At 41.8% G+C, this 27,898-nt stretch overlaps 1 protein-coding gene across 2 annotated transcripts in view; it reads left to right on the forward strand.

Annotated features, from left to right (window-relative positions):
• Positions 1 to 516: 516 nt before the first annotated feature.
• The window catches only part of CPM (carboxypeptidase M), a 28,498-nt gene continuing 1,116 nt past the window's right edge, over positions 517 to 27,898 (forward strand). Inside the window, exons 1-8 of one of the 2 annotated variants that reach the window (XM_059846943.1) lie at positions 523 to 594; positions 834 to 990; positions 16,042 to 16,139; positions 23,254 to 23,426; positions 24,886 to 25,070; positions 25,322 to 25,492; positions 26,311 to 26,463; positions 27,507 to 27,655. In XM_059846943.1, coding sequence (XP_059702926.1) covers positions 577 to 594; positions 834 to 990; positions 16,042 to 16,139; positions 23,254 to 23,426; positions 24,886 to 25,070; positions 25,322 to 25,492; positions 26,311 to 26,463; positions 27,507 to 27,655 — 1,104 coding nt within the window. In that variant the 5' untranslated portion in view covers positions 523 to 576. Of the gene's footprint in view, positions 595 to 833; positions 991 to 16,041; positions 16,140 to 23,253; positions 23,427 to 24,885; positions 25,071 to 25,321; positions 25,493 to 26,310; positions 26,464 to 27,506; positions 27,656 to 27,898 lie in introns of both variants that reach the window. The other variant, XM_059846944.1, reaches the window with a different exon arrangement.

A 27,898-nucleotide genomic window follows, 5' to 3' on the forward strand; every position in this document is an offset into this window, starting at 1 on the left:
AAGCCTATTAAAAACTCATCTTTAAACAAAAAAGCCAAAGCAAAAATAGCGCTAGGTAGAAATTTGGATTTGCAGATGAATTCTCTCACGGCTCATGCAGCAGGCTTTGTCTCTGAGCCCCCCAGGTGCTGCCGTCCTGGTCGCACGCCACGACCACACAGGTGCTGAGGAGGAGCTTGGGTTTTATTGAACAACCCCTCTTGCGAATCAAAACAACGCCAAAAGCCAAAACGTGAACGTTCGCACCCCTCCCCGGTTCGTTGTTTGGGTTTTTTTAATCCCTACAGGCACCGCTTACCCCCTCCGGTAAAAAAAAGGAGGAAGAAGCAGTAGGGACTGATGAAGGGAGCGCAGCGCCGCACGGCAGCCGAGCCCCGCGCAGGTGGGAACCTGCGGGAGGGAGGGAGGGGACAAGCGACAAGGGGAGGGATGTCTGTCCATGCCTGTCCCGGGGCCCCGACCCCTGGGCGGGCCGGGGGAGCTGAGTGGATGGAGCCCGCGTCAGTCAGGGCAGGGCGAGGCCCGGGGGCTGGCGGCCCCGGCGCGGCGCGGCAGTGCCACAGCGGCGGCGGCAGCATGCGGGCGGCGGCCGCGGTACGGCGGGCAGCACCTGCTGGGCAGCACCTGCTCCGCAAGGCTGGGCAGGGCACGGCGGGCAGCACCCGCTCGGGCAGGGCACGGCAGGGCAGGGCAGGGCACGGCAGGGGAGACACCGGGACAGACACCGGGAGAGGGAAGGAGGGAGGGCTCTCCGCGGGCTGGCCGCTGCCCCGGCGCTGCTGCCGCCGCACGGCGACAAGCCCGCGGACGGAGCTTCATCTGTTTGTTCCTAGGACGTGGTGGGCATCCTCATCCTCTGCCTGGCTTCTGCGGCGGCCGCGCTGGACTTTAAGTACCACCACACCGCGGAGCTGGAGGAGTACCTGAGAGGGGTGCATGCCGCGTACCCCTCCCTCACCCACTTGCACAGCATCGGGCGGTCGGTGGAAGGTAAGCGCGGCGGGACGAGCGGAGAGACGGCTTTTTGTTCTAATTAAATCGGCGCAGGTGTGGATAAAGGGGCCGTTTCGTGGCTGCTTGCTGGCGGCGGGGCTGCTCTAACCAACCTCTGTAAAGTTTCGTGGTCCTCTTGCTTAAGCGTGAATAACACACTCTGGCTGAAGCATCAAACATGTCATCAGGGTAAAAGTTCTCCCAACACTTATGTTTCTGAGAATTGGAAACGTCCTGAGTGGCAATTTCAGAAAGAGGGCTGTCTTTATGGAGCATAGAATGTGTGGGACCCCTTTGCCAAGTGCCCGTTCTGGGTGGCACTATAATTAAAGAAGTGTGTTTCCTAACTTGTGGTTGTGTTAAAAATACCTTCTGATACAAGGTCCTGTGCTATATATGAAGAATAGGATTTCAGTCTTAAATGCTATAGGAAAATGTACTGAAATCAGTAATCACCTTTCTGACCCTATATTGATATTTTAATTTATCTCCCTATGACTGGTACTTTCTTACCATAAATTTAGGGAGGAGTGGCTAATTTTTCAAAAGGGATTTAAAAGATTAGTGTTTATTTGCATATGGACTTTAATGTACATCTGTTTAATTCTAAGAAAACAAACAAACAAAACCCCAAACTGCTTTACTAGATTTCAGTTCAAGAAACTAAATCACTCTGAGAAGAGCTAGAGCTATAAAACTAGATAGAAAAGCCATTCTTTAGAAACATCATCTGTTCCTCTAATCCCATTTCATACCACTGGAAGGAGACATTTGTAGCATCTATTATCAAATCCATGCTTGTGATTAAAAAAAAAAAATCGGTATTCTTCTCGATAGATGATCATGAAGACATTTTCATGCCTTCTTACTTGTTTTACCATATATCTCAAAGCAGACAAGGAATCTTAAAGTTATTTCAACTGTGTTGGTTTTGGTTTCATCAAAGGCAGAATTAGATTGGATTATGATATTCATCCATGCAAGAGGTTAGTTCCTGTAAGTGTAGTTCCCTCCAGTGCAAACTAGCAATTATCCACATCCTCATTTTCATACCTTTAGAGAACTTAGCTAACATTCTGATGGTAGGAATACATTATGACTTTTCTGCCAGAAACTCAGCTGGCTTATCTTTGGGCTGGTAGGCAAAAACCTTTCATCCAGCCTGAGAGATTGGGACTTTGGCTTTTACATATCTAGATACCTGAAAGCTGATAACATGAGGTGTTAAACTTGTCTGAGTTCCACCAGCCTGAAAACTGGAAAATCATCATCTCCTGGTTGTGATTGAGCAATGCACTGAAACATCATTCAGATTTTGGTATATTGCCTTTTGCTTTGCCAAACTCTGAGAAGAGAATTGCGTGGGCTCTCCTCGTTGTTATTCTCAGTGCCACGTAAAGCAGAATGGCAGTGAAAAATGTGTGGTGCTCCTCTATTCTTTCAGTTTTTTCTAGAAGTTAAGAGATTTCTACCTTTGTTGAGAAATGAGCCTTCAGAGTCACCTGCAATATGGCAGGGGACAGTACTGAATTAGGGTCTACTTTGGGGTTTTTTTTTGCTCATACTAAAAGAAAGTTTTGTGAAAAGAGTGATTATAGAATTCTAGCGAAAATGAAGTTTCAATTTTGGTCCATGGGTTGAAGTTCTGTTCCTCTATTCTCAGTAAAGCTGCCACAAGCAAGACTGTCTGTGCTGCACACGCCTGTTTGAGTTTACTAGTGTTGTCCTCCTGCCAATTGGCTAAACCGTGGTAGCAAAATGTACTTCTTGATTATGAGAAACAAATATTAATCTAAGTACTGTAAATCTGAGATCGATGTGATGTAGTAAATTGATACTCCTGATATGAAAATTCTTGATGATGAATACAATATCCCATGGATCAAAGTAACACCTATAAAGTCAACAGACATTATTTTACTATTGCCATGAATGGCTGTTGTTCCCACATTATTTGTTAATCTATGTCCAGTTTTATCTAATATTTTATCTAATATATTATCTAGTATTTTATACTGCCATCTAGACTTGAGTTATGAAGAATATGAAGTAAAGAGTACTTTTGGTCAGTGTGTGGAGATTCAGAGCTCTGCAAGGATATAAAAATCCAGCTCTTAGAGGTTGTGGAGGGTGATAGGGACCTGTGTATTACCACCACAGAAAGTGATCATATGTAGTTCTTTAGGGAAGTATCGAAACACTCTTCATGTCAGAAGCTTCACCTGCTTCAGGCAGATCATAAAGTAATTTAGGTCTGGAGGCTATCTAGTCTGAGCTCCTGTTCAAAGCCAGGCTCTCTTGAAAGCTAATTATGATGCTCAGGGCCTTCTCTACTCTGCTTCTGAATGTCTGCAAGGGTGGAGGTTCTGCAGAGTCTCTAGGTACCTGAGCCACCTTGCAGCCCTTCAGCTGCACAGCTGCAACCCAGCCAGTCTGCAGTCTGTACCTGCATGGGATTATTTTCTTGAGTTGATAATCCCTACATGGGGTTCTTTTGCTTCAGGTGCAGCATTTTGCATTTATATTGGTCAAATTCCATGAGTTTGCTGACAAGAAATTCCTTCAGTTTACCAGGGGCCCTTTGAATGGCAGCTCTGGCCCTGATGAAGGTATTAAACAGCATCAGCCCCAGTACTGACCCTTGAGGAATGCTGCTAAAAATCTGCTGCCTCTTGAGCCACCAGCTGTTCAGTCCATTCAGTTTCTGACCTTACTGTAGTCTATTCCTCTAATCCATAATCCCATGTCCATAATCCCAGTTTGTTTACAAAGACACCATGAGGGTGACTAGACTAGACACCAGAACAGGCTGCTCAGGGTGCATCCGTAGAGATATTCAACAGCTGTCTGAACTCAGTCCTGGGCAGCTGGCTGTAGGTGGCCCTGCTTAAGGAGAGGAGTGGGGCCAGATAACCTCCAGAGGTCCCATGCAATTCCTGAATCTGTGATTCTGTTGAAGGCCTTGCTAAGGTCAAGACTAAAGAAATAGGGTGCTTTGCTCCCTCTTGCTAAGTCAGTCGTTTCTTCATAGAAGCCAAGCAGCCAAGTGTGATTTGTCAGGGGTAAATCTGAGGTGAGATTTACACAGTGTGTTCATTTGATGCATGTAGACTGTAATAGCAGTGTGCACAGCAGAATCTGTACCAAGATCCTCAATGGGAAACAAATGGAAAGACGCCCAATTTGTTTTGTGGTGGTACATCACCATATAGAAATTCCCCCCTGCCAGATTACTAGGAGTGCCTCTGCCAAATTACTGAACACAATGTGTTCTAGACTGGCAAAGGCCTGTTCAGTCTCCAGATCTGATTTGGGAGCTATGATATTTAGTTATGTATCTCATCTGCTAAGCTATTATCCTTAAATGAGGGGAGAAAGGAGCTTAAAAGATGTAGCTCATTGGCTGACAAAACTGAGTGTTACCTTTCGGTTTAATTTAGTAGGTATCATCACATCCCTCAAGCTTTATAGGTAATTTGGTCTGTGAGAAACTGATACTGTCTTAGCAGCAGGTAGGCAGAGATGTGTGATGGCCCAGAAAATACCTTAATTCTTTTATATTATTTCAGGTGTGCTGTTGAATAAAGTTATAAAAGCTTTTTGTAGGAGTTTAGTTTTCTGATATATCCAAATCCAACCTCAGAACAGTGTGTGCACTCAATAATAATAGAGGAACCTGCAGAGTTGCATCAGTCTGGGATGGAAGAATGGGACCTGGTGTAATCATATAAACCCATCCTGCCTAGTGCCACCCCAGTGGAAAACAAACTGACTCTTGCTAAGCAAATCCTAGAGGGCATTACCAAGAGGAAAATAGTCCATGTATGTGTGGATCATTCTTTTCATTGTTCAAGATACAATGCTGTTGTAATTCTTTGAAAAGAAAATGAGGGTGGTGGGAAGCCAACTTAAGGATTCTAACTGAACTGATGACCTCCTTAGGAGGACAAAACCAGCCAGGTATTGGAAGAATGGAGTAACTTTTGTAGTAGACCCATACTCTAAAAAGCCTTTTCAGATACACTCTGGATTGAGATAAAGTGATAGCATGCTAATTACAGCTTGGTTTAGATCTAGGTTTTCTGGAGGCCAGTCTGCCTTTTTAGAATTCCAGTCAACTTTGGGACAGTTGCAAACATCCTCAGGCCAGATTCTGCTCACTGAGGGAAAGGTTGTGTATGGTTAAAGTACCCGTGTCTTTACCTAATGAAGTTTCAAAGTTGACTTTATATATTAATATCCCTTTGGCAGATTTTATCACTGGAGAGACAAAAACTAAAAGAAACTGACCAGATTTTGTTCCGGTTCCACTAGAAATTCTCAGAAATACCTTACAAAAGAGCTGTCCTGAAAGCTTCTTTGGTTGAGAAATGTGTGGCATCCAATTCTGATGCTTAGTGAGCACCAGTATTCAGCTGCTCTCTCTGTTGCCCTTGGACAGACACATTCTATCCATTAATCTTAAACACTTTGCTAACTTTGGGGGAGATTTTTTGGTTTTGTTTCTAAGCGGTGAGTCTTGCTTATCATCACTTTGCTATCCCTGCTCTGTGAACAGGAGAGGCTGCAGTGTGCAGGGGGTGTGGGTTTTATAGTTCAGGAGTGCAGGACTGGCCCCTGGCTGCGTGCAGGGATTGTGCTATGGACTGCAGGGAAGGTGTGCTCAGCAGGGCTCCCAGCAGGCCAGGTCTCTCAGTGACAAGGTTGGAGCACTTTGTCTCCTTCCTGCCTGCATTCGTGTGTTTTTCTCCTTGGAAAACAGGAGGGAATGAGCATGCCCAGGTTTCCATCTGATAAGCAGCTGTGACTTCAGCAACAGGGCGTGCTAGGGATTAGGACTCAGGTAGTGCTGTATGCAACGTGTGCCTGATAATACAGTCAATGGAAAACCCAGGTGATTAACCTGTCCATCATTCCTCACCAGCATCAGTGGAATGTGTGCCCAAGGTGTGCCAGAGGTCAGCTTAGACCTCCCGACTCTTCTGACACAGTGTGATTGATACCCTCAGGCATTTATGGGTGGCTGATCCCTTTAGGCATTTATGGTGAACAGGAGAGTACTGATTTAAGGTTCACTGCACTTCAGTGAAAATATTTAATAATAGAAGGCCAGGTATTGTATCTGTCTCATCTACACATAAATAGTCTGTGTATGTAGCTGGGAGCTCATTTTAAGTTGATTATTGTGACACAGTATGGAAGAAGCCTGAGTTACTACCATCAGTAGTAAAGTGCATTGTAAATTCTATTGAATTTACATTACAGACTTTTATATTCTGGATGTTTTAACTTTTTTTAAAGTACTAGAAAACAAGTTTTACTGCTGGAGAAAACAAAGCTGCAGTGCGTTACCCATAAAATGTTTGTATTCTACTGGAATTATTGGGTTGGCTCAGGGGTTCTGGCAGTGCACAAAAATAGAATGAGAAGGTTTTATACAGCCCACTGTACTTCAAGGTGAATTTCTTGGTGTTACCCATTATTAAATGCTAGTGCCAGTGTTTTTAAAAGTGGTAAGAAAAATGAAAGGTAACAGAGAGAATTCTTTTTGTCTTAAAAATAAACAAATAACCTAGATGAAAAATCCGTAGCAAGTGTGTTGTCTTTAAAGACTACATTGCAGTTATTTTTTCTGTGGTTGCATTATGTGGGGTATATTTGTGTAGAGGATTGTTACCTTAGGTTTGTTCCATTTGACTGCTGCAGATGACTTTCCTCCTGTCTCCAGTCCTTGATATTGTCTCTTCTTCCCTTCCCTCCTCCTTATCCCCACCCCACAAATCTCCTTGCAGGCTTGTCATGCAAGCATGGTGTGTATAGATGATATAAACATTGAGGTTTTTCAAAGTTTGTTTTTAGAAACAAGAATGAATGAAACATTTTCCACTCTGGGGGCCCCATGCAAATCATACTAAGGTTGCTTAGCTCCAGTCCAGAGTTCCATGTAAAAATGGGCATTCTAAAACTTCTTGTGATAGTTAAATTCTTATCCATGCTTGCTCACTTCTGAATTTTTTTTTGCCTGTTATGGGTCACTTGTTCTTTCATGTCTTTCCTCATAACCATCTTTGTTCTTGTCTTTGACAGTATGTGTGGCATTTAAATGTAGGTTAACAAGATTCTAAGTAGGTTTACATGTTCATTTTATTATTGAAAAGCTGTTTGGGTTCACAGATGGGCTTGATATTAATAGCCTTGTAAACTCTATTTGTAGAACACTATGTCCCTCACTGTGATGGGAAGGGGAAATAAAACAGAGAAGGAGTACTGGCTCCTTCATGGTTTGTCTAGTGAAAACTAAATCATAACTTTAAAAACAAGAGGTATTAACTTGTATTCGTAAATCTTCAGCTCCCAACTGAGCTTTGCTCTAAATCATGTGTTTAAATAGAAGTCACCATTACTATATTAGCTTTAGATTTTATTTGTCCTAACTGAAGCTAAAAATTCTTTAAATGCTGAAATATAGGTTCATTTATTATCTGACTGCATCCTCTAGCAGTTTGATTCCTGTGATGTGACACAAGTAGTTTGTGTGCAATCAGTCCTCCAATAGCCAAGTACCAAGATTTTATCTGATGATAACAAGGCTTAACTTTTCTTTCCTGTCAGTACAACTATGCTTTTTACATGGGTCACTTATAAAAAGCATGTTGTTTGGTCAGCATCAGATGTTTAAAAGATTAGACATTACTCTTGGAGATGCAGTCACTCTACATTCCTATTCTCTTGCAGTGAAAGTAAAATTATTTGCTCAAGTTTTCTCTTCTTTACACTTGCTGTGAATTGGTCAATCATTTTTGTCCTGCCTTCTATGATCTCTCCTACTTAAATACACTTCTTTCTGAAATTTATGGAGGAAAGTTTGTTCATTTGTTTTTTTCCTGTAGAACATGCTGCATCAGAGATTTCTGTCCCCGCTTAAATAAATAAATAAAGTGTGAGGGGAACCTATCCTAGCAACATAGATCAAACATGTCTCGTATATAAACTGTTATCTAGTACTGAAGTTTCAATGTTGTAACTTCAAAATGGAAAGATCTGTTCTGTTTAGAAATAGTACACTGTTCACATGAGTAATATTTATTTAGAATCAGCCTTGTGAGAAAAATCTCTGTTCTCCTGCTTCCTCTCCACCTTTTGCTTTGTAGTTGTCTGGTGGCAGCATTTATGTGTCAACCTTTTTTTCAGAGCCATAAAAGTCTTAGAGCTGCAGCCATCCTGTTTCCCATCAGCAAGACTTTGCAGCTTTCTGTGCTTGTTTAGAAACAGGCAGAATTGACAACTGGATATTGTAACTCACACCAGTGAAGTTAGCAATGCTCTGGAGCTTGTGTAACACAGAATCAGGAACTGCAGCTGCTTGATGCAGTATCCATATCCTTTCCTGGTGTTGAGGAAGTAAATATGTAAGAGATTTTGTGTTTGGGGGTTTTGTTTGTTTTAAAACTAACGAAAATATAGAGCTGAGGGTACTAACAATAGTGCACAATGGACATAAATGAATGTTTTTTCCCCCTCATTCATTGTAGGATTCTGCATTTATGAGTGTTGTGCGTTCATTTTTAGCCCTGTAAATGAAATGTGATCCTAGTCACAAGCTTACTTAAAGAAATAAAACTCTTATCTTGTGCCTCAGTTTTACCCAGGTGGTCAATTTGTCTGCATTCTCCTTTTAGCTGAGGAGAACTTAGTAACACATCCCTCCTGCCCCGCTTCAGACAATGAGACTTTTTAGTAGAAAAGTGTTTCTGGTAGCTTTCCATTCACTTCCCACAGAAGAAGAGCAGTGTGCCCTGCATCCCTTCTGCCCAGCCTTTCTGCCTTGGACCTCTGGCTGTAGATCCTTGAAGGAACCAGTCTTGCTTATTTTCAGGGCTACCTAATTAAAGGTTTGCTGTGTGTAGCTATGGCATATTGTGTTCACATAAGTACATGGAGACCTACTTCTAATACATTAATTAATTGTTTGCAAGACTTCTTACAGTGAAGCATTTGTTCTTTAGACAGTCATTCTGCACATGTTTTTGTGTAGAAAAGAGATCTAGATAGTTTTTGGGGCTGGGATTTTTTTTTTTAATGAAATCTGAATGTGCAAGTGATTTCTAAGCTTTCTGAAAGTTCTGCTTTTGGAACTCTTTTTATTAATTAGAAGATTAATATTAAGAAATGGACATAGAAAAAGATAATGCCTAGGACTGGCTGTGGATCTCTTCCCCTCACAGCTGAGAGAATACTCTCCTTGTAAAACTATTCACTCTTACAAGCTGTGCCGTGGCTCAAATGTGAGAAAGAGGGTAGAGGATGTTTCTAGGCAGATGATTCTGCAGTTTGATATCTAGGGCTTACTTGTTGTTATGGGAAAGGTCAGACCATGGCAGTCAGAGGCACTTAATTAAATTACTGTAGCTTCTCCATAACATGCTAAGCTCACAGCGGATTTAGGACAGTTGAGTTACATTTCCTGTTTGTGCCTAGCCTGTGTGTTCTGCATCCATGATCTTGCAGTTACCTGGGGCATTTAAACAGAGCTTGAGCACATCTGAAAAAGTAACATTTATCCTAAATCTAAAATAAAAGCAAGTTCTGTTCTCAGGAAGAAATGCAGTCCTACTGTGTCCATTATTCTGTTTTCCAAAGAGCAGCCAGAGAAAATTAGGGGAATAAGGTAGGCACAGATGCCTTCCCTGGTATGGACTTCAAACAGTGTGCAGCCAGGATGGTTCTGATGAGGCATATTTCCTGATCCTGGTGTGCCTAGAGTACAAAACTTGCTTTGACACACAATTGCATTAGGCTGATCTCAAAATCCCAAGAGTAAACAAAGGCCATCATAAGGTGTTTGTTCAAGGGACTAAGGACCAAATTACTCTGCTTGTAGGTGGTGACACAGCCTGATCCTTAGTTGCTGCCTTGTGTCTTTGTTACCTTTCCTGAAAGCCAGTTGCTAGTGTTTCTAGAGCCATTTGTTACCTGTTTTAGGAGAGACTCTGGAAACGCTGGTCAGACTAATGTTGCTTGTTAACTAAACCAGAAACAGATGATCATGCTGGAGACTGGATTATTTTTTAAAAATTTATCTAGTCTCCATTTTTCCCCCCTTTTTTTAAAACTCAGTGATGGGGTGGCGGGGGGAGCTACTCAGTGTCTGGATTTGTAGGAGTCTGCTTGTCAGTGTTGAGATCTGCATGGTTTTGAGCTTCCTATTCTTGAGGCAAACACAATGTCTGAGATCTGACAAGGGTTTTTACGGGATAGGTATAGCAAGTCTCTTGGTGAGGTGCTTCAGGACTCAAATCCTCAAAGTGCACCAGCAACTTCTCAGCCAGGTGTGAACCACAACCTGCAGAGTATTCCTTCTGTTACCTTCAAGTGGCAGAAATAGTTCTACATCCTCTGCCTCTGGGGGTCAAAGTGTAGGCTAAACAAAACTGTTGAATCTGGATAAATTGTACTTTAAAACAAACAACCCTTCTCCCTCATGGCCAGCTTGTGTTACAAGCAATCACTTTGTTCATGGTGATCCAGTGGTACTATTGGTGACATTTATGACTTTCATGCATGCAATAGCTTTTCTGAAAATTAACTGGTGTGGATGCTTACCAGTTTCACAGCTTTCTCAGAAAATAAAGCACACCTTTTAAGAACTATCTTAGGTTTGAAACCCCTGTGGTGATAGAAACAGATAGCGAAAAGGGAAAAATAATCTATTTGGTTTCTGGGTGTAAATATGAAACCAATCAGTGTAAATAATAGAAAAAGCCTGCTCTGACTATTTCTATGTCTGTGGTGTTCTCATCTTAGTGAGCAATACTGAATAAGGTTACTATATCTTAATTTAAAACCAATATTCCCTCTGGGTTGTTTTTCTTTGGCTTTTACAAATTTAATTTTATTTCTTGATTTTTTTTCAAATAACCTATGAGGCACTATTGTAGAGACTGTGTTCTGCATTGGCAAATTTTCATGTTTTTTTAATATAAAGAGTGTTCAACTTGATTATGAGAACTGGAAATGGTACAGTGATGACTCACATGTACATAGGAAAGAAAGGGTTGCTGTTCTCATAAGATCCAAGTCTTGTGAAAGTGTCCAAAGCAGCTATGGATCCCAATCAACCAACTATTTAGTTAAACATTTAGGAAGATAAACAAGCATGTGAACCATTAATTGTTTTGACTCCCTTCCCTTCTCAAGTGCTTTAGATACAAATAAACAGTATCTAGTGTTTTTTAGAGTCATTGTTTATTCCTTCAGTTCTGTTTATATGGTGCTGACTCTAATTTAGAGTGACTGGTGTAACCTCTGGGAGTAGATAGGAGCTGATTAAATAGTGGGAAATTGATATTTCTAGTTACTTTTTGCCGAGAGAGAGCGCCTTAAGTCTGTAATAAGGGATGTGTGGGGAGAGGCCAGAAATATTAAGTTTAGCAGTGGCCCCCACATAGGGACTCAGTGGCTGTCAGTGCCTGTAGCACTGACTAATAATAAACCTGTAGCCAAATGTTACCTTGGGTGCTTTTGCCTTTTTTTCTGCTCACCTGAGCACCATGCTGACATCAACCCGGCATGTCTGGCAATGTTATGTGATTGATCTGTATCTCTTTATTCTTTAAAATACCTTGAAGACTTTCTTTCATTTAAAGTGTCCTAGCTCTTCTTGGCATATCAACTTTGTTCATTACTAATGCCAGTGCTACTACAGGCCAAGTCTTTAGCTAATCCATTCTGTCTCAGTGGACCATGGTATACCTGAAAGTAAGGAAAAATGCTCACAAAAGAATTTGATGTGCAGTTGTTCTTACAGACCTTTGTCTGATTTCAGCTTCAGGTATGTAGCTTACTTTGGCAGTGTTTTACTCAGTCTGGCTAGATTAAAATCACACATTTGTTCATGGCAATGCTGCTACATCAGTCATTCTGATTAACCACTTCTGGTTATACAAATAATGTACTGGTACTTCAAATTCTCTTAGAATCTGAAGCAAGCCATGTGTGGTTTTGGGCAGTTCCCTTGCAGAAGAAAAGTTCCAAAATGGCATTAGATTTTCCAGCTTGAATTGGTAATGAGAAATCAGAGTACCTCAGGGCAAAGGTGCTGCTGGTGGTAGTTTAGCAAAAGGAATTACTCTTGAAGTCCTTCATTAGCTGTGGTAGTGTTTTGCTGGAAGAGAATGTTGCCCTGAGGAGGTTCATCTGCCTGGAGAAGAGAATGCTTAGGGTGGAATCTTGTCACAGAATTCTAGTACTTGATGAGTGGCTATAAAGAGGATGGATCCTTTCTCTTCACAAGAAGCAATGTGGAAAAAAGCAAGGGGCAATGGGTACAAGTTGCACTGTGAGAGGTTTCATCTTAATATGAGAAAATTTTATACAGTGAGAATCATTCACTGGAATGACTTCACCAGAAATAAAGTGGAGTCCTCCCCACTCTAGGTTTTAAAGATGCAATTGAGCAAAGTGCTACATAATCTTATCTAGGTTTCCTTTCCCATGTAGGGCTGGCCCAGATGATCTCTTGAGGTTCCTTCTAATCTGGGCTGCTCATGATTCTGAGATTGGTTCTATGACTGAATTGCTCTGGGACCTTGCATTCTAATGAGAGTTAATCTCTCTTCTCCTCCTCTCTGTCCTGCACCTTTCAGGTAGGGGCTGCCTCAACACAGATCAGCATCGCAGCAATTCCTACCCATGAAGCCAGTGTGCAACTCATGGCCAAGCCAGGAGGACTGCAGTCAGTCTAATGCTTTTTCTTGATCAAAGTGGTCCTCCCTGCAAGCTCTTGAATCAGTTTCCTAGCCTGACTGCTACTGACAGTGGGTCTGAGCCAGTCCCCAGTCATTTCACTTCATTTCCTAGCCATAACTTTCTTTGAAATTATGAGTTTTCCATAAATGAAGCTGTAAAGAACAAAGTGAAGAAAAGCAGAATAAAATTCAGAACAAAAACAGGAAGCACAATCCAGATTCTAATATCTACAAATGGATTTGATTTCTTTCCCAGCAGACCTGGAGATCAGTTTCAATTCTTCATGTTAATTACCAGCTTTTCTACATCTGCTTAGAATACGACACTACGTTGCAAACTAGTGGCAATGCTAGAAAACTTTTTAAAAAGTTAAAAAGGCTTCTCATTCTACTAGAAGCTGTGTGGTCTGGCTCTGCTCCAACACAAGTCTTGTTACTTGTCCTGAGACACAGAGTTAGAAACACACGTTTGTCCTCACCACTTGAAATATAGTTCACTAATTAGTTGACGTCAGTTTTGGTTTGGCAATTTGGCAGTGAGAAATGGCTTTTCAAAGCATGAGAGGAAGCTTAGTGTTCCCTTCAGGTACCAAACCAGAGTTATCTAGGCTTTGCTGATTAAAGGAAACCATCCATATGCTGAGTCTTTTTACATGCAGTTAATTACAGCCGTATGGAAGGAAATCTTACATCATCCCTCCCAGATACACTATCCAGTACTGCAGGCTGAGCAGACCCAGGAATGTATTTTAATTGTTAATGGAAGGTTTAGTACTTCTTACGAGCTGGAAATGCCAGGAAATAATTGGTATCTCAGTTCATGGGAGTGTTTATCGTGTAGATGGCCCTCACACAAACTCTGAACAGTCTGAACACTAATGCAGGAAAGACCAATTTACATCAGTACTTAATGTTAGTCTATACTTAGCTCTTCCTTGTGTTTCCCATGAGTGCAATCCACAGTGAGAGCAGCAGGAATGAGTACTGCTGATGGCAAGACACTGGAAGTATTATTTTCTTATTTGATATCAGAATACACTATTATTTGTAGAATATCTTCAATGATGGAAACATCTAGAGCACTTTATGTGGACTCTTTGCTTGAGTGTGCATGATGAGCTGCATGTTGTAGGTTTGCAGTAGCCACCTTTAGGGTTGGGCTGTGGCAGAAAGGCTGCAGTCACTGCTGTAAGCAGGTGTGTTCCTCCTGGTGCAGAAGTCCACATGGCAACTGACACCAAGGAGGGATGTCTGAACTTGCCTTCCAAGAGAGGGAATGAGAGATGGGAAGCAAGACTTACAGGGCATAAGGACAAAGAATCATAGGAGAATTCTGGATGGACTTCCTTAGTAATTCATTGCAAGTTGCCCCAGGATACAGCTATAGAGAGAACGACACATTGCAGAGTTGGAAAGTAAGTTGAGGTTGTTGTCCACACTTGATTAGGAATAACAGTTTTTTCACTACTAGGATTGTTTTCAGGTCCAAACTTATGCTACTGCAGCAAGACTTGTCATCTGTTTTCACAGAGCTGCAGGATGGTTGAGATTAGAGGGGACCTCTGGAGGTTTTGGGAGGGAAAAGGGCTAGGGTGAGGTGATGTGTGCGTTCTTTTTCTTTCCTTTTTGAAGAAGAATGTGATTAAAAGCTAGTATCTTTGGGTTCTCCACTCTGCAACTTGTCTAAGCTTACAGAAATCAAACTTTTTCTTTTTTTATGAGGCAGTGGCTCTACATACAACAAGGCCAAATAACTAGCTTTCTTACCAAATCAGTTGCCACAAAATTATTTTTAAAATTATGGATTGCTTGCTCACATTGTCCTTTAATGAAAGAGTCAGTAGCATCATCTCACAGCTTTGTGCATGGCATGGTTACAGGGGTTGAACACCAATGTCTTCAAGAGCAGCTGTAAAACCAGGGGATACTGAGGTCACTCTTGGCTGAATCTGTCAGCTCTCAGCACTGTCTTGCTGCTTCTTGGTCCTAAGAATCCGATTCTGTTAACTGAGAATTTAGCTTGGCCCCATTGTCTTCAGTTTTACCTCTCTTACAACTGTTTCAGTGCATCTTGCAGTGTTGCTTTCGTCCTCTTCAAGTTTTTCTCATTCCCGAAGTCATGACCCTTGTGGTAGAGCTGCTGTGAGCCACTTGCACAGCTGGAAAAGAAAACAAAAATTCTGTGGTATGTGCACGACTACAGTGGCCATGCCTTCAGGAATGGGAAGCTGACACTCTCCAGAGTTTTTTACTGCAGATTTGATGATGCACCAAGATTTAGGAAATAGGGCTTTTTTACAGTACTGCATGTTGCAGTTCCTATCTTCTATCTGTCCTGCAAGTAGCAGTGGTGGCTGGGCTCCTCTCAGACAGGTTGTGGGTCCCAACAAGAGCTGTGTGGAGCTGGGGGCAGCTACCACGCTTGCAAGGTCTGGGCATTAGCAATCTTTAGCCTGTCACTGCTATTATCAAGTAACTGGTCCAGTTTCATTGCTGCCATCTACTGAAACTTGAGTTTTCCACCTCACTGAGCAGACTAGGGAAGCACAGATTTGCAGATGAGGTCTGAAATGCCACAGAATCACTAAAATTATTAACAAAAAATCTCCTCTCCCTCTCCCCCTTCTTAAATGTGGACTTCCAAAATGTATGTATGTTTATTTTAGTACTTAAAGTTCAGCTTCTTGTGCAGCTTTAGTGGTCCTAACTAATACTCTTTCTGTAGCTATTAATTCTTTCCCTGCTGATATATTTGAAATATGTCTCTGATACAGCTCTTTCTGGTACCTCCTATTTTCTGAGTAGTAATGCATGAATATGTTTAGCTTTTTTGTGTTGCCTTTAGTACAAAACCAGATGTTCTTTCTCTGTGATGATGAAATTTCTGTATATATTTCAGAAAAGCCTTATGTTTTAAAATTTTGGGGGGGAAAGGTTGGTCTTATTTGCTAAATTTAGTTTGAAAAGTGTTTATTACAAAAAAAAAAAAAAAAAAAGAAAAAAAAAAAAAAAAAAAGCCTTCTTTTCTAGTCCTGGCTAAATGCTTTAGAAATTGCAGGGTTTATTATGTACCTGGGCAGAAGGCAAAGCATATTTATTCCTGTAACTAATATTGCAAATATTCATAGAATAAAAGAACCCCACAGTCTACTTTGATATGTTTTATATAGGACTGAGTGGGCACCAATGAAATATGAGAATTTGTACAATGGTCTTAATGACCAATTCTTTTTATTCTTCTAAGGCTTGTATAATTTTACACTTGTTTTAAAAAATGTCTTTTCCCCTTCCCCTCTTAAAGGTAGAGACCTGTGGGTTCTTGTTCTGGGAAGGTTTCCAACCCATCATAAGATTGGCATTCCAGAGTTCAAGTATGTTGCTAATATGCATGGGGATGAGGTACGTTTCAATTTTTGCAATGTCATTTATACCAAATACACTTTCCAGAGATTTAGAGTGAGCTTCTCTCAGGCATGTGCTTCTTATTATTCAGGTATGTCATAACTCTGGGAAGACAAAATATGTGTGTATTTATTGAGGAATTTTCAGAATAAAGTTCCCTTGTTTAAGTGGAAGGGCCTTAGGAGACCTTACATCATGGTGAAGAGTCCAACAATCCTACACTCAAGACCTCTTTTAAGTAGAGAGCTTTGTCTTCTCCAAGTGAGTAAACCCAGAGGCTTTAAGTTTCCCAGCAGCGAGTCAGATGCAGTACTTTGTACATTATTATTGCCTAGGCATGAAATATGACTGATAGAACTCTTCAAATACATCCTAAAATTAAATAATAATTGCTGTGAAGCATCAAATTATTTATTGTGGGAAGAAAATTTATCTTGGGAACCTTAAGCTAGGAGCAGCTAGATTCACCTGAGATAACACAGAGGACAAAAGAAAAAGCAATGCCAGAACAATAGACTTGCTCTGGGAAGAATGCCCACTTATTAATGATCAAGGAGAAATTATGATTATGAGCCTACCTGGTGCATTACTTGAACCTGAATCAGAAAGAATCAAAGCTTTACTGTTCTCTATAGTACTCTTTTGCTTTATATTTCTTTTATTCTTTGCCTTTACCTGATTAGTCATCTGCAGGATAAGTTTAAACTGCACAATACGTTTTTATGCAGTCTTTCATGTGAAGGTTAAATAATTTAACAGGAGTAGCAAGATATATACATATATATATATGTGCTAGACTGTGAATTCCCAAAACTGAGAAAGACAGATATGGTAGAAGGTGTATCCTGTGCAAAGGGAAACGTGTCAAGAGTTATTGCCGTGTGTGAGCGCTTGTGACATTATGCGCCAAGAATTTTCCCCAACTTAGGCTAGTTTCACCTTGTTCAACACTGGCCTTGCTCAAAGTGCTGCTGGGAGTTTGACTGCTTGGGAATTTAACTCTGTGTGGGAGGAAGCTGATTCATGGTGTCACATGGGTACGTTTGTTACTGGGTGCCCAAGACAGGGTTTGCAGCTCCTGGAAGCTGGCGCGTGTCACCGAGGTATCCAGGGACTGAGGCTCCATCCCGCAGTCCCTGCGGACTGCTGAAGGGGATGGCAAACCTCTGACTGCAAATCACCCAGCTCTGGTGGGGAGGAGGTGGAGGGCAGGATGTGATCTCATCCAGAATGGGCTGGCTTGCAAATCCGACATTGCTGGACTGCAAAAGGCCGCACATACTGAAGTCTCCACAAGGAAGCACCCCTGTCATTATCACTGCCCAGCTGGATACATGTAAGGAGCTTTGACCATAGAAACACACATTGTTTGCACATCCACAGAGCTGGGAATTGCCAGGGATTGGCAACTCAGATCACTGCCTAGGATCTGAGTTTTTTATTGACTTCATGAGGAAATGAGGCTAGATTTTCTATTAAAGTCAGACATGGTGCCAAACAATGTGAGCAGGGTTGATCCTTGAGACACCTGGCTAAGGCCATTCCAGTTGTTTGTCAGACCTAGGGAACATTCCAGAAATAGAGCTATTCCTCATGATGATTTTTGCTGTATGTGGTTTTCTGGTACATACAGGTGAAACAAATAAGCATACAAACACAGTTGGTGTTTGGTTATTTTTTTTATCTGATCCTAAATGTATTTCAGATGGCAGGAAATGAATTCCTCCTGTAGAGAAGCATTGGAGACCTTGAATATTTTTTTGCCCATAATCTAAGATTCTGCTGGACTAGTCACTGGGGATAGATTCAACTACCCCTACAATGTATTAAGCGGATAAGCTTTGCACTAATTATACAACAGCCTTCAACTTGTGTGCCAGAGTCTTTCATAAACTGAAATTGTGAGATTATGGCTTCATTGATCCAGTCAGGCCTTTTGTGCTTAGGTGATGTTTTCCGCAAAAGATACTAAATGAGAAGTTCTGTTCTCAAGTGTTGTTTGGTGATGCCACCCTTCTAACCTGTTATGATCACGCATATGACACTTTGACTCAGCTGGCCCACTGCTCCAGAAACATAAAAGTTGGGGTGGAACCTGAATTGTATGTGTGTGGGCTGTTCACACGTGCTGCTGGAAGAAAATCTAGGTTATTTGGAAGGCTGCCCAATAGGGAAGTTCTAATAAAGTAATCTGAGTATGCAATACCATCAGAGGAGAGTATTTTTTTCAGAACTGAAAAGATTTCTTTTTTTAAGTAAGTTTATTTTTCTTGATACTCTAAGACATAACCAGCCAAGATTTAAAAGATTGTCATTTGTGTTCACTGTTGCCAGACAGAGTGAACTTTTGCCCCAGATCCACTGAGAGGCAACAAAAAATTCCTCCCATTCCTTATGTTGCCTGTATGAAGCTGGACACCATTTTTAGCAGTACTTTTTGTTTAACCTTAGCCAAATGAAAACTGATTTAAGCTAACTTTAATCAAGATGATGGTAACTGACTGCACAAAATGCACAAGCCCCTGAAATGCTAATAAAGTCTGCAGGGGGAAGGTGAGGGAGAGGTTGCCTGATCTTCTGGGGTAACTCCCATTCTGAATTAGACAGCAGCCTCTCTTGTCCCAGTCTTGTGCTCTCTTACTTGAAAGACCTTCTCTTTCTAAGTCACACACTCCTCCCTGGGGAAGAACTCCTCCTGCTTAACATCAACCACAACCAAACCCCCAAATACTCCTAAGTCACAAATGGAGCAAAACCATTTGGGCCCCCTGTGCCAGTGACTTGAGTGCATTCTGTACAACTGAACAGACAGGATCTAATTGGAAGGCTCTTCCTGAGCCATGTATATCACTGCAGGAAAAGCCTTTAAGGAAAAGCCCATCTGAACCAGCTGTAAACTTCCTGTGGGTTTCTGCTTTCCCCCTTTCATGTGTTGAGTGTATGGCCTTAACTTTCTGCAGCTGTGGTGCAACTGGGCCATCACAAGATAAACTCTTTCTCAGGATGCCAGTGCTGATATCAGTCCTTTTCTTTTAAAGTGTCCACTTCTGATCACTTTATTTTCTCAGTATATAAAATAGCAACAATGCAAATAATATTAAATAATATGATCACTTATTTATAATAAACAACAATTTATTATAAATAATAAAAATAAACCACTAATATTAATAATATAATGATAGAGTAGTATAAAATATTATTTTAAATAGTATTTTTCCTCTTCCACTGTGTGAAACTGAGCCTATACTGATAGGTCTAGACTAGCCTACGTGAAAGGATGTGTTCATCTGCTGCCTTATCTTGTGAAATAAGTTAAAGCAACTCTACTCTATTTTCCATGTCATCACAGACACAGTCATATCCACAGTAGGGTTTCCTGAAATATTAGGGCTTAAGTGAATAAGGGCTGGAGTAGATTTATTTGTGATCAATATAATGGAGTCTTAAAAAAACACCAAACAAAAAACTAATGGCTCTTGTGTAGAATTTCTTACTCTTATTTCTAAAGAATTAATGGAAGCTGCATTTACTATCAAAATACCACTGTTGAAAAAAAGGCTGTTTTTTTGTCATCTGATTGCACAAAAAGAATACTGCATGTACTGCACAACTTATGGAATACTTGCATATACTGCTATAAGGAATCCTAAGTCCATATTCCCATGTCCCAGTCCTGTGTGATATATCAGTGAAGTGATATGCAGGGAAACAACATTTGCTCTAGGAAAAACCCCACTATTTATAAAAAACATTTCTTGTATAGTGAACTATTTTCCACCTAGCTTCAGTGTTAGCTGATGTGATGGAAAAGGTCAGAAGCACCAGGGATTTCAAAATTAAAACCAATCAAATCTCAGTGCTAACAACAAACTTTGAAAAAAGCTGGATGTTGCTGAGGTCTGTTGCAGCACATTTTAACACTGCCTTTCTGCAGTTACTTTTTTCCTTATCTTTCTTCACATTCTCCTGAGTGGGAAAACAAAAGCTGCCTGTGTCTCAGCCAGGTAAATCCTGAAGCTGGTGGAGTTTGACCAGGTGGTAGCAACTTGTGCCAGTTCCTGGTTCAGAAGCATTTCCTTCATTGATAAACCAGAGAGCTGCACTTCCCTGTCATAGATGTGGTATTTCTCAGATGGCCACAGAGATTGCTGCTGTAGAAATGAAGGGATGTGTGCCAAACTATTGGCACAGGCAGTGGCTTCAGCACTGGTGTGTTTTAGCCGAGAAGGACAGCCCCAGTGGGGTGTGTCCCAGCAGTGTGTGATAATTAGTGCAGTACAAGTGTTAAAAATAACATCCTGCAAGTGTGGCATTTCAGTGGGAAACCAGGCTGGCCTGCTGCTCACATGGAGCTTCCTTAGGTGGGGTTGTGCCTGGTATGCTCAGCCAGGGCTGGAGCAAGGAGCCAGGCAAGGCTCTGAAACAGGTCCTACCTGACGGTTTGGATCTTTCTTTCAACATCGTTCAGCTTAAAAACCAGGCCATGTTTAAGGAAAGAATTTTAATAATAAAAATGGGCAGAGTCCATCCACCCATAGTCCCCTGGTATTAGGTCTCTATCATGTGGTAACAGCACTGTTCTAAACCCAGTAAAGTGTTACAGCACAGGTGCAATTGGACCTAACCTTAATCTGCTGACTGGCTGCCGCTCAGGCTTCTTGAGTAATCCCTGTGGCAGCTGAGCAGGGTGCTGACACAGCCCTGCCAGCAGGCAGAGGCAGGAAGTTTGAAGGATTTGTGTACAGCAGCAGCAGTTTGCACCCTTTTCTACAGCATTGATCCATGCCCTGACACATGCCCGCTTCTTCATTCAAGGCTTCTTCCCCTGAGCATCACTGGAAGCCTTTCCTGCTGACTTTCTCTCTTTGGGTCACAGGAGGAAGCTGACATCTGGAAGTACACAGAGAAACTTAATGTCTAATTGTATCCCTAGAGGTGGGAGAAAGTGATTTCCTTTGCTTTTCTGTCACCCTTTGTGTGAAATACAGTAGCAGTCTACTTTGGCATCTCATCTCCCCTGGGATGCTGCAATCAAAGCTAAACGTTCATGTCCTCTCAAAGCCCCAGAACACATACATGCTGTTCCCTGCTCTTTTATCTTCATATTAGACCTGAGGCTGGTAAAGGTGTCTGTCCTTGACCTTACTGTCAGCAGCCTGCCTTCAGTGTGTCTAGATCCTTTATTTGAAGCTCTAAAATAAAACTATGTGACTCATAACTCTTATCCAGAGACACTCCTGACCTCTGTAGTGACAGGGTAAAGCTTGACTGAGCAGCAGATTCTTTCCAAGGGCTGGATCAAAACTTGACCTTGAACTTAAACTTTCCCAGAAGCAAAAACTTTCCCTCAGATACTTCCAGATGTGCTTTCCCAAGCAATGCAGGGTGCTCTGGACCAAAACAAAACCACCCCTCTGTTACCACACCAAAACAGTGGTAATAAGTATATTCTCCTCTCACAGAGTAATCACCCAAGTGCCAGCACTCTTATGATAATCTGAACTGCCTGAGTACAACAGCAGCTATATCAGGAATCCTATAAAATAGTTTGTAAAACACTGTGCATGTAAGTAAATCTAGGATTAACTTTTAATTGCAAATAATATAATCTGTGAAAATCTGGTCGTCTTTCATTCTTTGTAGACATTGTTCTTTTCCACCACATTCTTTTGTTACTTTTCTTTTTTGCCCTTTCTGCTCCTGCCTCTCTGCTCTTTCTTTTTGGGACTTATTTTGGTCAGGCACTGAAGAGAAGTACAGTAGGAGAAGAGCACTTTCCCAGGTTCTCCAGGCAGCAGTCCAGTCTTGTCTCTGTGGTAGAGCTATTCTTGCTGATTCTGAGTCTGGTAACTTCATCTCTCATGCCCAGGGCCATGAGTCGGCTGATTCCTCTCCTCTCCTCTCCTGTCTTCTCCTCTCCTTTCTTTCTCCACCCTTATAATGTTCCCAAGATGTCTATCACCCTTTTCAAGAGCTGCCTGTACAAGACAGGTTCTGTTGCATCCCTTCTTGGATTTCACAGAGTATATTTATCAAACCTGCCGAGCAGTCTGTTTTCACATACTCAGGTGCTGGTTTAGATCCTGTTGTGATATACCAGGCTTTGTTCTTGGAGATAAAGTAGGGATAAGTTATCTCTAGAACTCATCTACTTGCAAGTCTTGGTTTGTTCCCTTTCCAGACAGGGTTTAGGAACCCTAAAGCAGCATGGGTCACAGTGCTGTGGAAAGTGCCCTGGAAAGTATGGTTCAATGAACACTAGCAGTGCTTTCTGGGGTAGCATAGAATTGTCCTTAACTCTTGACACTCTTTTGCCTAAAATCTAATAATAATAAAGGGAGATGTCAGCCTTCAGGACTTACACAAACTTACATGAACAAAAATATGTGTTTAGCTTTTTCTCTGCCACTGCCTCTCCTTGACCTAAAGTCTTTATCCAAATGTCTTTCCGTGTTTTTTTCTACAGATTTATTTGGTTTCCCCAATGCACATGCTCATAATGTTAATATAAAGCAATGTAACAGAAGTATCTATGTGGCCTCTTGTATTAATATTGACTTCCCATAAAAGAGGATAAACAAGAAAAAATCCTGCTCTGTGGCATCCTGGAAAACGTGGCAGACTTGTCCTCCCTTCCTTCTGAAGCTCCACTGCCAGGTGGTACCCCACAGTGCTAGCACTCATGTGTGGGGTCACAGCACAGAGCTGGGGCCCTGCAGTGGGACTGAGAAAATGCAGAGGAGTGTTCCCAAGCCCACATGATGTTTATCAGGCAGCTTTAGTTTTTGTTATAGCTGTTCCTTATCCATGCAAGATTTAAGCAGTGCATCTGACGCAGTCAGTTTCCCATTATACAAAAAGGTCTGGTTGATCTGGGTTTAAAACCCTTGTGAAAACCCTCCAGTGATTCCTTTAATCTATTCAGTTGCTTTAAATATATTTAGGGGAGAGCATAAAACAGAGTAGTGTGCATCAGTATGCTCTCAAATGCCTTGTACGTCTGTGTAGTCCATAAGAAAAACCTGGAAGTTCAAGGCAGTGGATCTTTATTTATTTATTTTCTTCTCCTATATCAGACTTAGAGTAAATTCTGTGCTTCTTTACACAGACTGTTGGGAGAGAAATCCTGCTCCATTTGATCGATTTCCTGGTGACCAGCTATGGACGAGACCCAGTCATTACCCGCTTGCTCAATAACACCCGGATTCATATCATGCCAACCATGAATCCTGATGGATTTGAAGCTACAAAAGTGCCTGATTGTTATTACACACGAGGAAGGTAAGGGTGGCTTAGGAGGGTGGGAGAGGTAAAATAAATGGGTGGGGAGTAATAATCGCAGCTGGCCAGAGGGCTGAATCACACTTGGAGGAGAGCAGAGTCTACAGAATGTGCTAGGGCTAATTTTTGCCTGTGCCCTTCTGAAGACACATTGTTATGGCATAGAGTTTCTGGAAGACTGAGTCAGACTGATGTTTATATGTGGTGGAGCCAGAAAAAATTGGTCAGAATGGTGTAATGACCTCACCTTTTAGGCAGGAGACCCAGGTTGCGAATACAAGCACAATTCCCTATTTTGTAGCACCTTTAGAGTGGCACAAGCAAAGAAGGAAAATTCCACCCACAGGGGTCTATTTCAGTTGGAGAATTCTGTAACCCTTCTTAATGAGAAAAGGTGTGTCTAAGCTTGTTGAATGGACCTTAGCCATGTGATTAAAAATCATGTTGAATGTGGATTTAGTAAGGAGGAGTTAAACAAGGAGAGCTGGCTATAATAGGTTCTTTGCTAATAGTGATGGTAGGAAAAAAAACCTACACAGAAGAAAATGTAACTTGGCATTGCATCCTGTGGTGCTTTTGCATTCTTTATTGTGACTATTGCAGAGAGCAAAAAGGGGATGAAAAGCTTAACAAGCTAGAGGAGGGAAAGAGACAGTGAGAGAATGGGAATAAATGCCCAGAGGACAGATTTGGAATGTGCAGAAAAAGCAAACCCATGAGCTAGAAGTCCTCTTGGATCACTGACCTTGGCAGCATCAGAAACAAGTGAAAAGAAAGTTTAGGTAGTTTAATTCTTCTTTAGGTGACCAGTGTAGGCCATCCTTTTTATTAAGAAAAAATGTATTCCTCAGCAAATAGATGGGACTTGTATGGAGGTGGGTATTTTTTATCCCCTCACTGTCAAATGGACAGAGTTTAACAGACTGAGCTCAAAAATTAACACAGTCAACAGTGAGTGCCCTCTTCATTCCTGTACTGACCTATCTGAGAGGAAAAGCAAGAGAGTGTTTGAACAGGCTGGGCGTTAAGGTTCCGGGAGAATAAATGCATCCTGTGTTTGACTCAATTTTTTTCTGTCTGTTGAGAGTGAGAGCAGCCTAAGGGATACAGCCATTCAATAGTTACCTTGGCCTTCTATACAAACATACAGGAAGAGGACAAAGTCCTTCTGATCTGGATCTGGTTTTTCTAATTCACTTATGAGTAGGTGTACATTCTATGTGCAAGTTAAATATTCTCTGTTTCCACTTAGAATTGTTTTATTGTGGCTTATGAAATTTCCAGTGCTGCCAAAAAGCAAACTGAACTCCATCACTGTAATGCTTGAGAAATAAAAAATGGTCACCTTCCCTGTACCCTGAAGATACTAGCACACCACAGATCTGGAGAACTGGGAGGCTGGTGATGTGGAAGCATCCATAGGCAAAACACTAATGGGAATGTCTTCTCTCTTTCCAAGGTACAACAGGAATGGAGAAGATCTGAACAGAAATTTTCCTGATGCCTTTGAAAACAACAGTGCCAGAATTCAGCCAGAGACTCGAGCAGTAATGGACTGGATAAAAAATGAAACATTTGTTCTCTCAGCAAACTTGCATGGGGGTGCCCTGGTTGCCAGTTACACCTTTGATAATGGTAACCCAGGTAAGCTGCTGACAAACTCCCTTCTCCTACAACTGACTGGGTTTAAGAACATTCACTGCACCAAAGCAAAATTTATAAGGATTCCTGCAAAGTTGTTTTGGCTTTTGAGCTGGGATGGGCAGAATTTGATAAACCCCATGGAAATTCACTGCCTAATATGGCTTTCTGGGAGATGTTTATCCTGCATGTAAGCCAACACTGTGTGTTTTACCAGTAATGAGAGTTGCACAATGGCTATCTTCTCTCTGCAGTTACTGGCTCTTTGAAAGGCTACAGCAGATCTCCAGATGATGATGTCTTTATTCACCTGGCAAAAACCTATTCTTCCAACCATGCCAGCATGTACAAAGGGACGGGGTGTGACAACAGGCAAACCTTCCCAGAAGGCATTACCAACGGGTACTCTTGGTACCAGCTGGAAGGTAAGAACGTCATTGATATTTCATTCAGCTGCTCCTGGTAAGATGTTTTCTCACTTTCTCCTGACATCTCTGATGCTGAAAGGGCAGTGATTTTAGTCAGAGTAGAGAGCTGATGAGGGAAGCAAGTCAACTCATTCATGCAGATTCTGTGAGCAGGACCTGGGGTTTTCAGACTCCTCCAGCCAGCAATTACACGAGTGAATGAGGCAGTCACTGCTGTTAGCCTGCTTCTGTGCCCTTGCTTAAGGCCTGCAGTAGCTGTATACATTATATACGTGTGCACACACTGCTTGGCATCAAGAACGTCTCCTTTCAGAAAGAAAACCAATCCTCTATTTATGTGTTGTCCATTTTTTAATGTTTAATTACTGAAATAAAAGTTTTCATTATTGTTTATGTGTAGCCAGATAGAATACGGGGCCTGTGCACTGTGTATGTTGTTTTCATTCTATTAAAAAACTTAAAAGGGTCTTGGAATGGCTTTGGCAGTGGCAAATCCTATGCCAGCCTATCTGTCCCTTTTTAGTTGGGAAAGCTTGAATGAAGTCAAAGACCCACCCTTTCTCAGCCACAACCATCATCATTTCCAAAATGAAGTATGTTTTAGAAAACAACACTCAGTGAGTAACTAGAGTTAATAATTAAGTTGGTTTTTCACAGGAGGCAGTAAATACAAGTGTGGCATTGAGGAATAATTTATCTGAATTACTTTTCTTACAGGTATGATGCAACTACCAACATTTTAACTCTCCTATTTGTCTTTTAATTTGACCTTAGTGTTTCTTTGCAGCTGAAAACGCTTTTATTTCACTTTTAAGGTGGAATGCAAGATTACAACTATGTCTGGGGACAGTGTTTTGAAATTACACTGGAGCTGTCATGCTGTAAATATCCTCCAGAAGACCAGCTGGGAAAGTTCTGGAGAGACAACAAAGTTGCTCTGATCGAATATATCAAACAAGTACACCTAGGTGGGTATGTGAGTGGGGGCAGAGTGAAAACTGAGGCCAGCTTGGAGGGAACTCCTCAGCACCTGGGTCAGTGCCACAGCTCACAGGGGAGAGATCTGGTGGTGACTTGGGAGCTTCTGAACAGGAAGTGCTACAAAGCCAGGGATGGCTGTAAGTGCCTGTAAGGCAGGAGAACTTACAAGTGTGTCAGGCAAGGGGCTACTACAGGTGTGCAAGGGGCAGGAGCAAGGGACTGGCCCAGGGAGCTGTCTGACCATGCACTCCCCCCCTCCCCTTGTATTCCTGAGCAGCCTTGGGATAATAGGAATTTCAAAGGTCTCTAAGTGTGCCTCAGCACTAGTGTCACGGGTCTTTGCTGCTTGGATTTTGTAAATTTGAAAGGCTTCTCTAGGTGTGATCCAGCTTCACATTTGGAAGAGAACTGCTGCTTAGTGAAGCTGTGGTGCTTTACAATGAGTTGAAGGGTTGGCACAAACCTGTTGCTTATCTTGCATTTTGTTGCCCTAAATATCTGACTGCTGTTTTATCTCTGCCTGTGCTGCCTTGAAGATGGTGTGTGGGAATGAAGGGAAACTACTTCATAAGCAGACATTGTTGGTATTCTGCCTTTGGGAAATACTAGACAAGAGGCTGACTTATTGTAAATTACAAAAAAAGAAGGGGGGAGATGTGTGTGTGTGTGTGTGTGTGTGTGTGTGTGTGTGTGCGCAAAAATTGCCAAACCTGTGGTGAAGACTGAAGCCCTTCAGTAAAGGACATACAGTAAGTGTGTATGATACCTTCAGCAAATGAGATTTGGAATATTAGGAGATTACAATACCGCTTTCTAACTTAACATGAGGGTAAACTATTAACAACAGCCAAGGATTTTTTTGGTTTCATTCCCTTGAGCAAGGCTGAAGTGACTAGTTACAATATTAGATGTGCTGAAAAGTGGTGAAATAGCCTTTGAGGGTTCCAGCAACAGAACAGTCTGCCTTTCTCAGAGAAGGAGGCTCACCAGTTACAGCTCATGATCTTTCCCTCCTCTCCCTTCTTCATAGGTGTCAAAGGCCAAGTTACTGATAAGAATGGGAATCCTATTCCCAACGCCATTGTGGAAGCCAAAGGAAGGCGACATGTCTGCCCCTACAGAACAAATGAACAAGGGGAGTACTTTCTTCTCCTTTTGCCTGGGACATATGTGATCAATGTGAGTATGCAGCCTTACTGAAGTATTGTTTCCAATTGCATTGAGGTCCTGAGCACAGTGAGACTGCAGCCTTAGAGGTGGGTGAGCTGAGCTGCTCAAGTCATAGATAGGAGGTGTAAAGACTCTTTAGCAGACTGCAAAAAAAACTATGTATTTAAATATTAGTCAGCAGAAAGGGAATTTTTTGCTACAGTCCTCAATGTCCAGAGATAAGCACTCCTTGGACCTTGGTGGTGGAGCCAG

The sequence above is a fragment of the Haemorhous mexicanus genome, chromosome 5 (assembly GCF_027477595.1).
Source record: "Haemorhous mexicanus isolate bHaeMex1 chromosome 5, bHaeMex1.pri, whole genome shotgun sequence".
Taxonomy (NCBI): Eukaryota; Metazoa; Chordata; class Aves; order Passeriformes; family Fringillidae; genus Haemorhous; species Haemorhous mexicanus.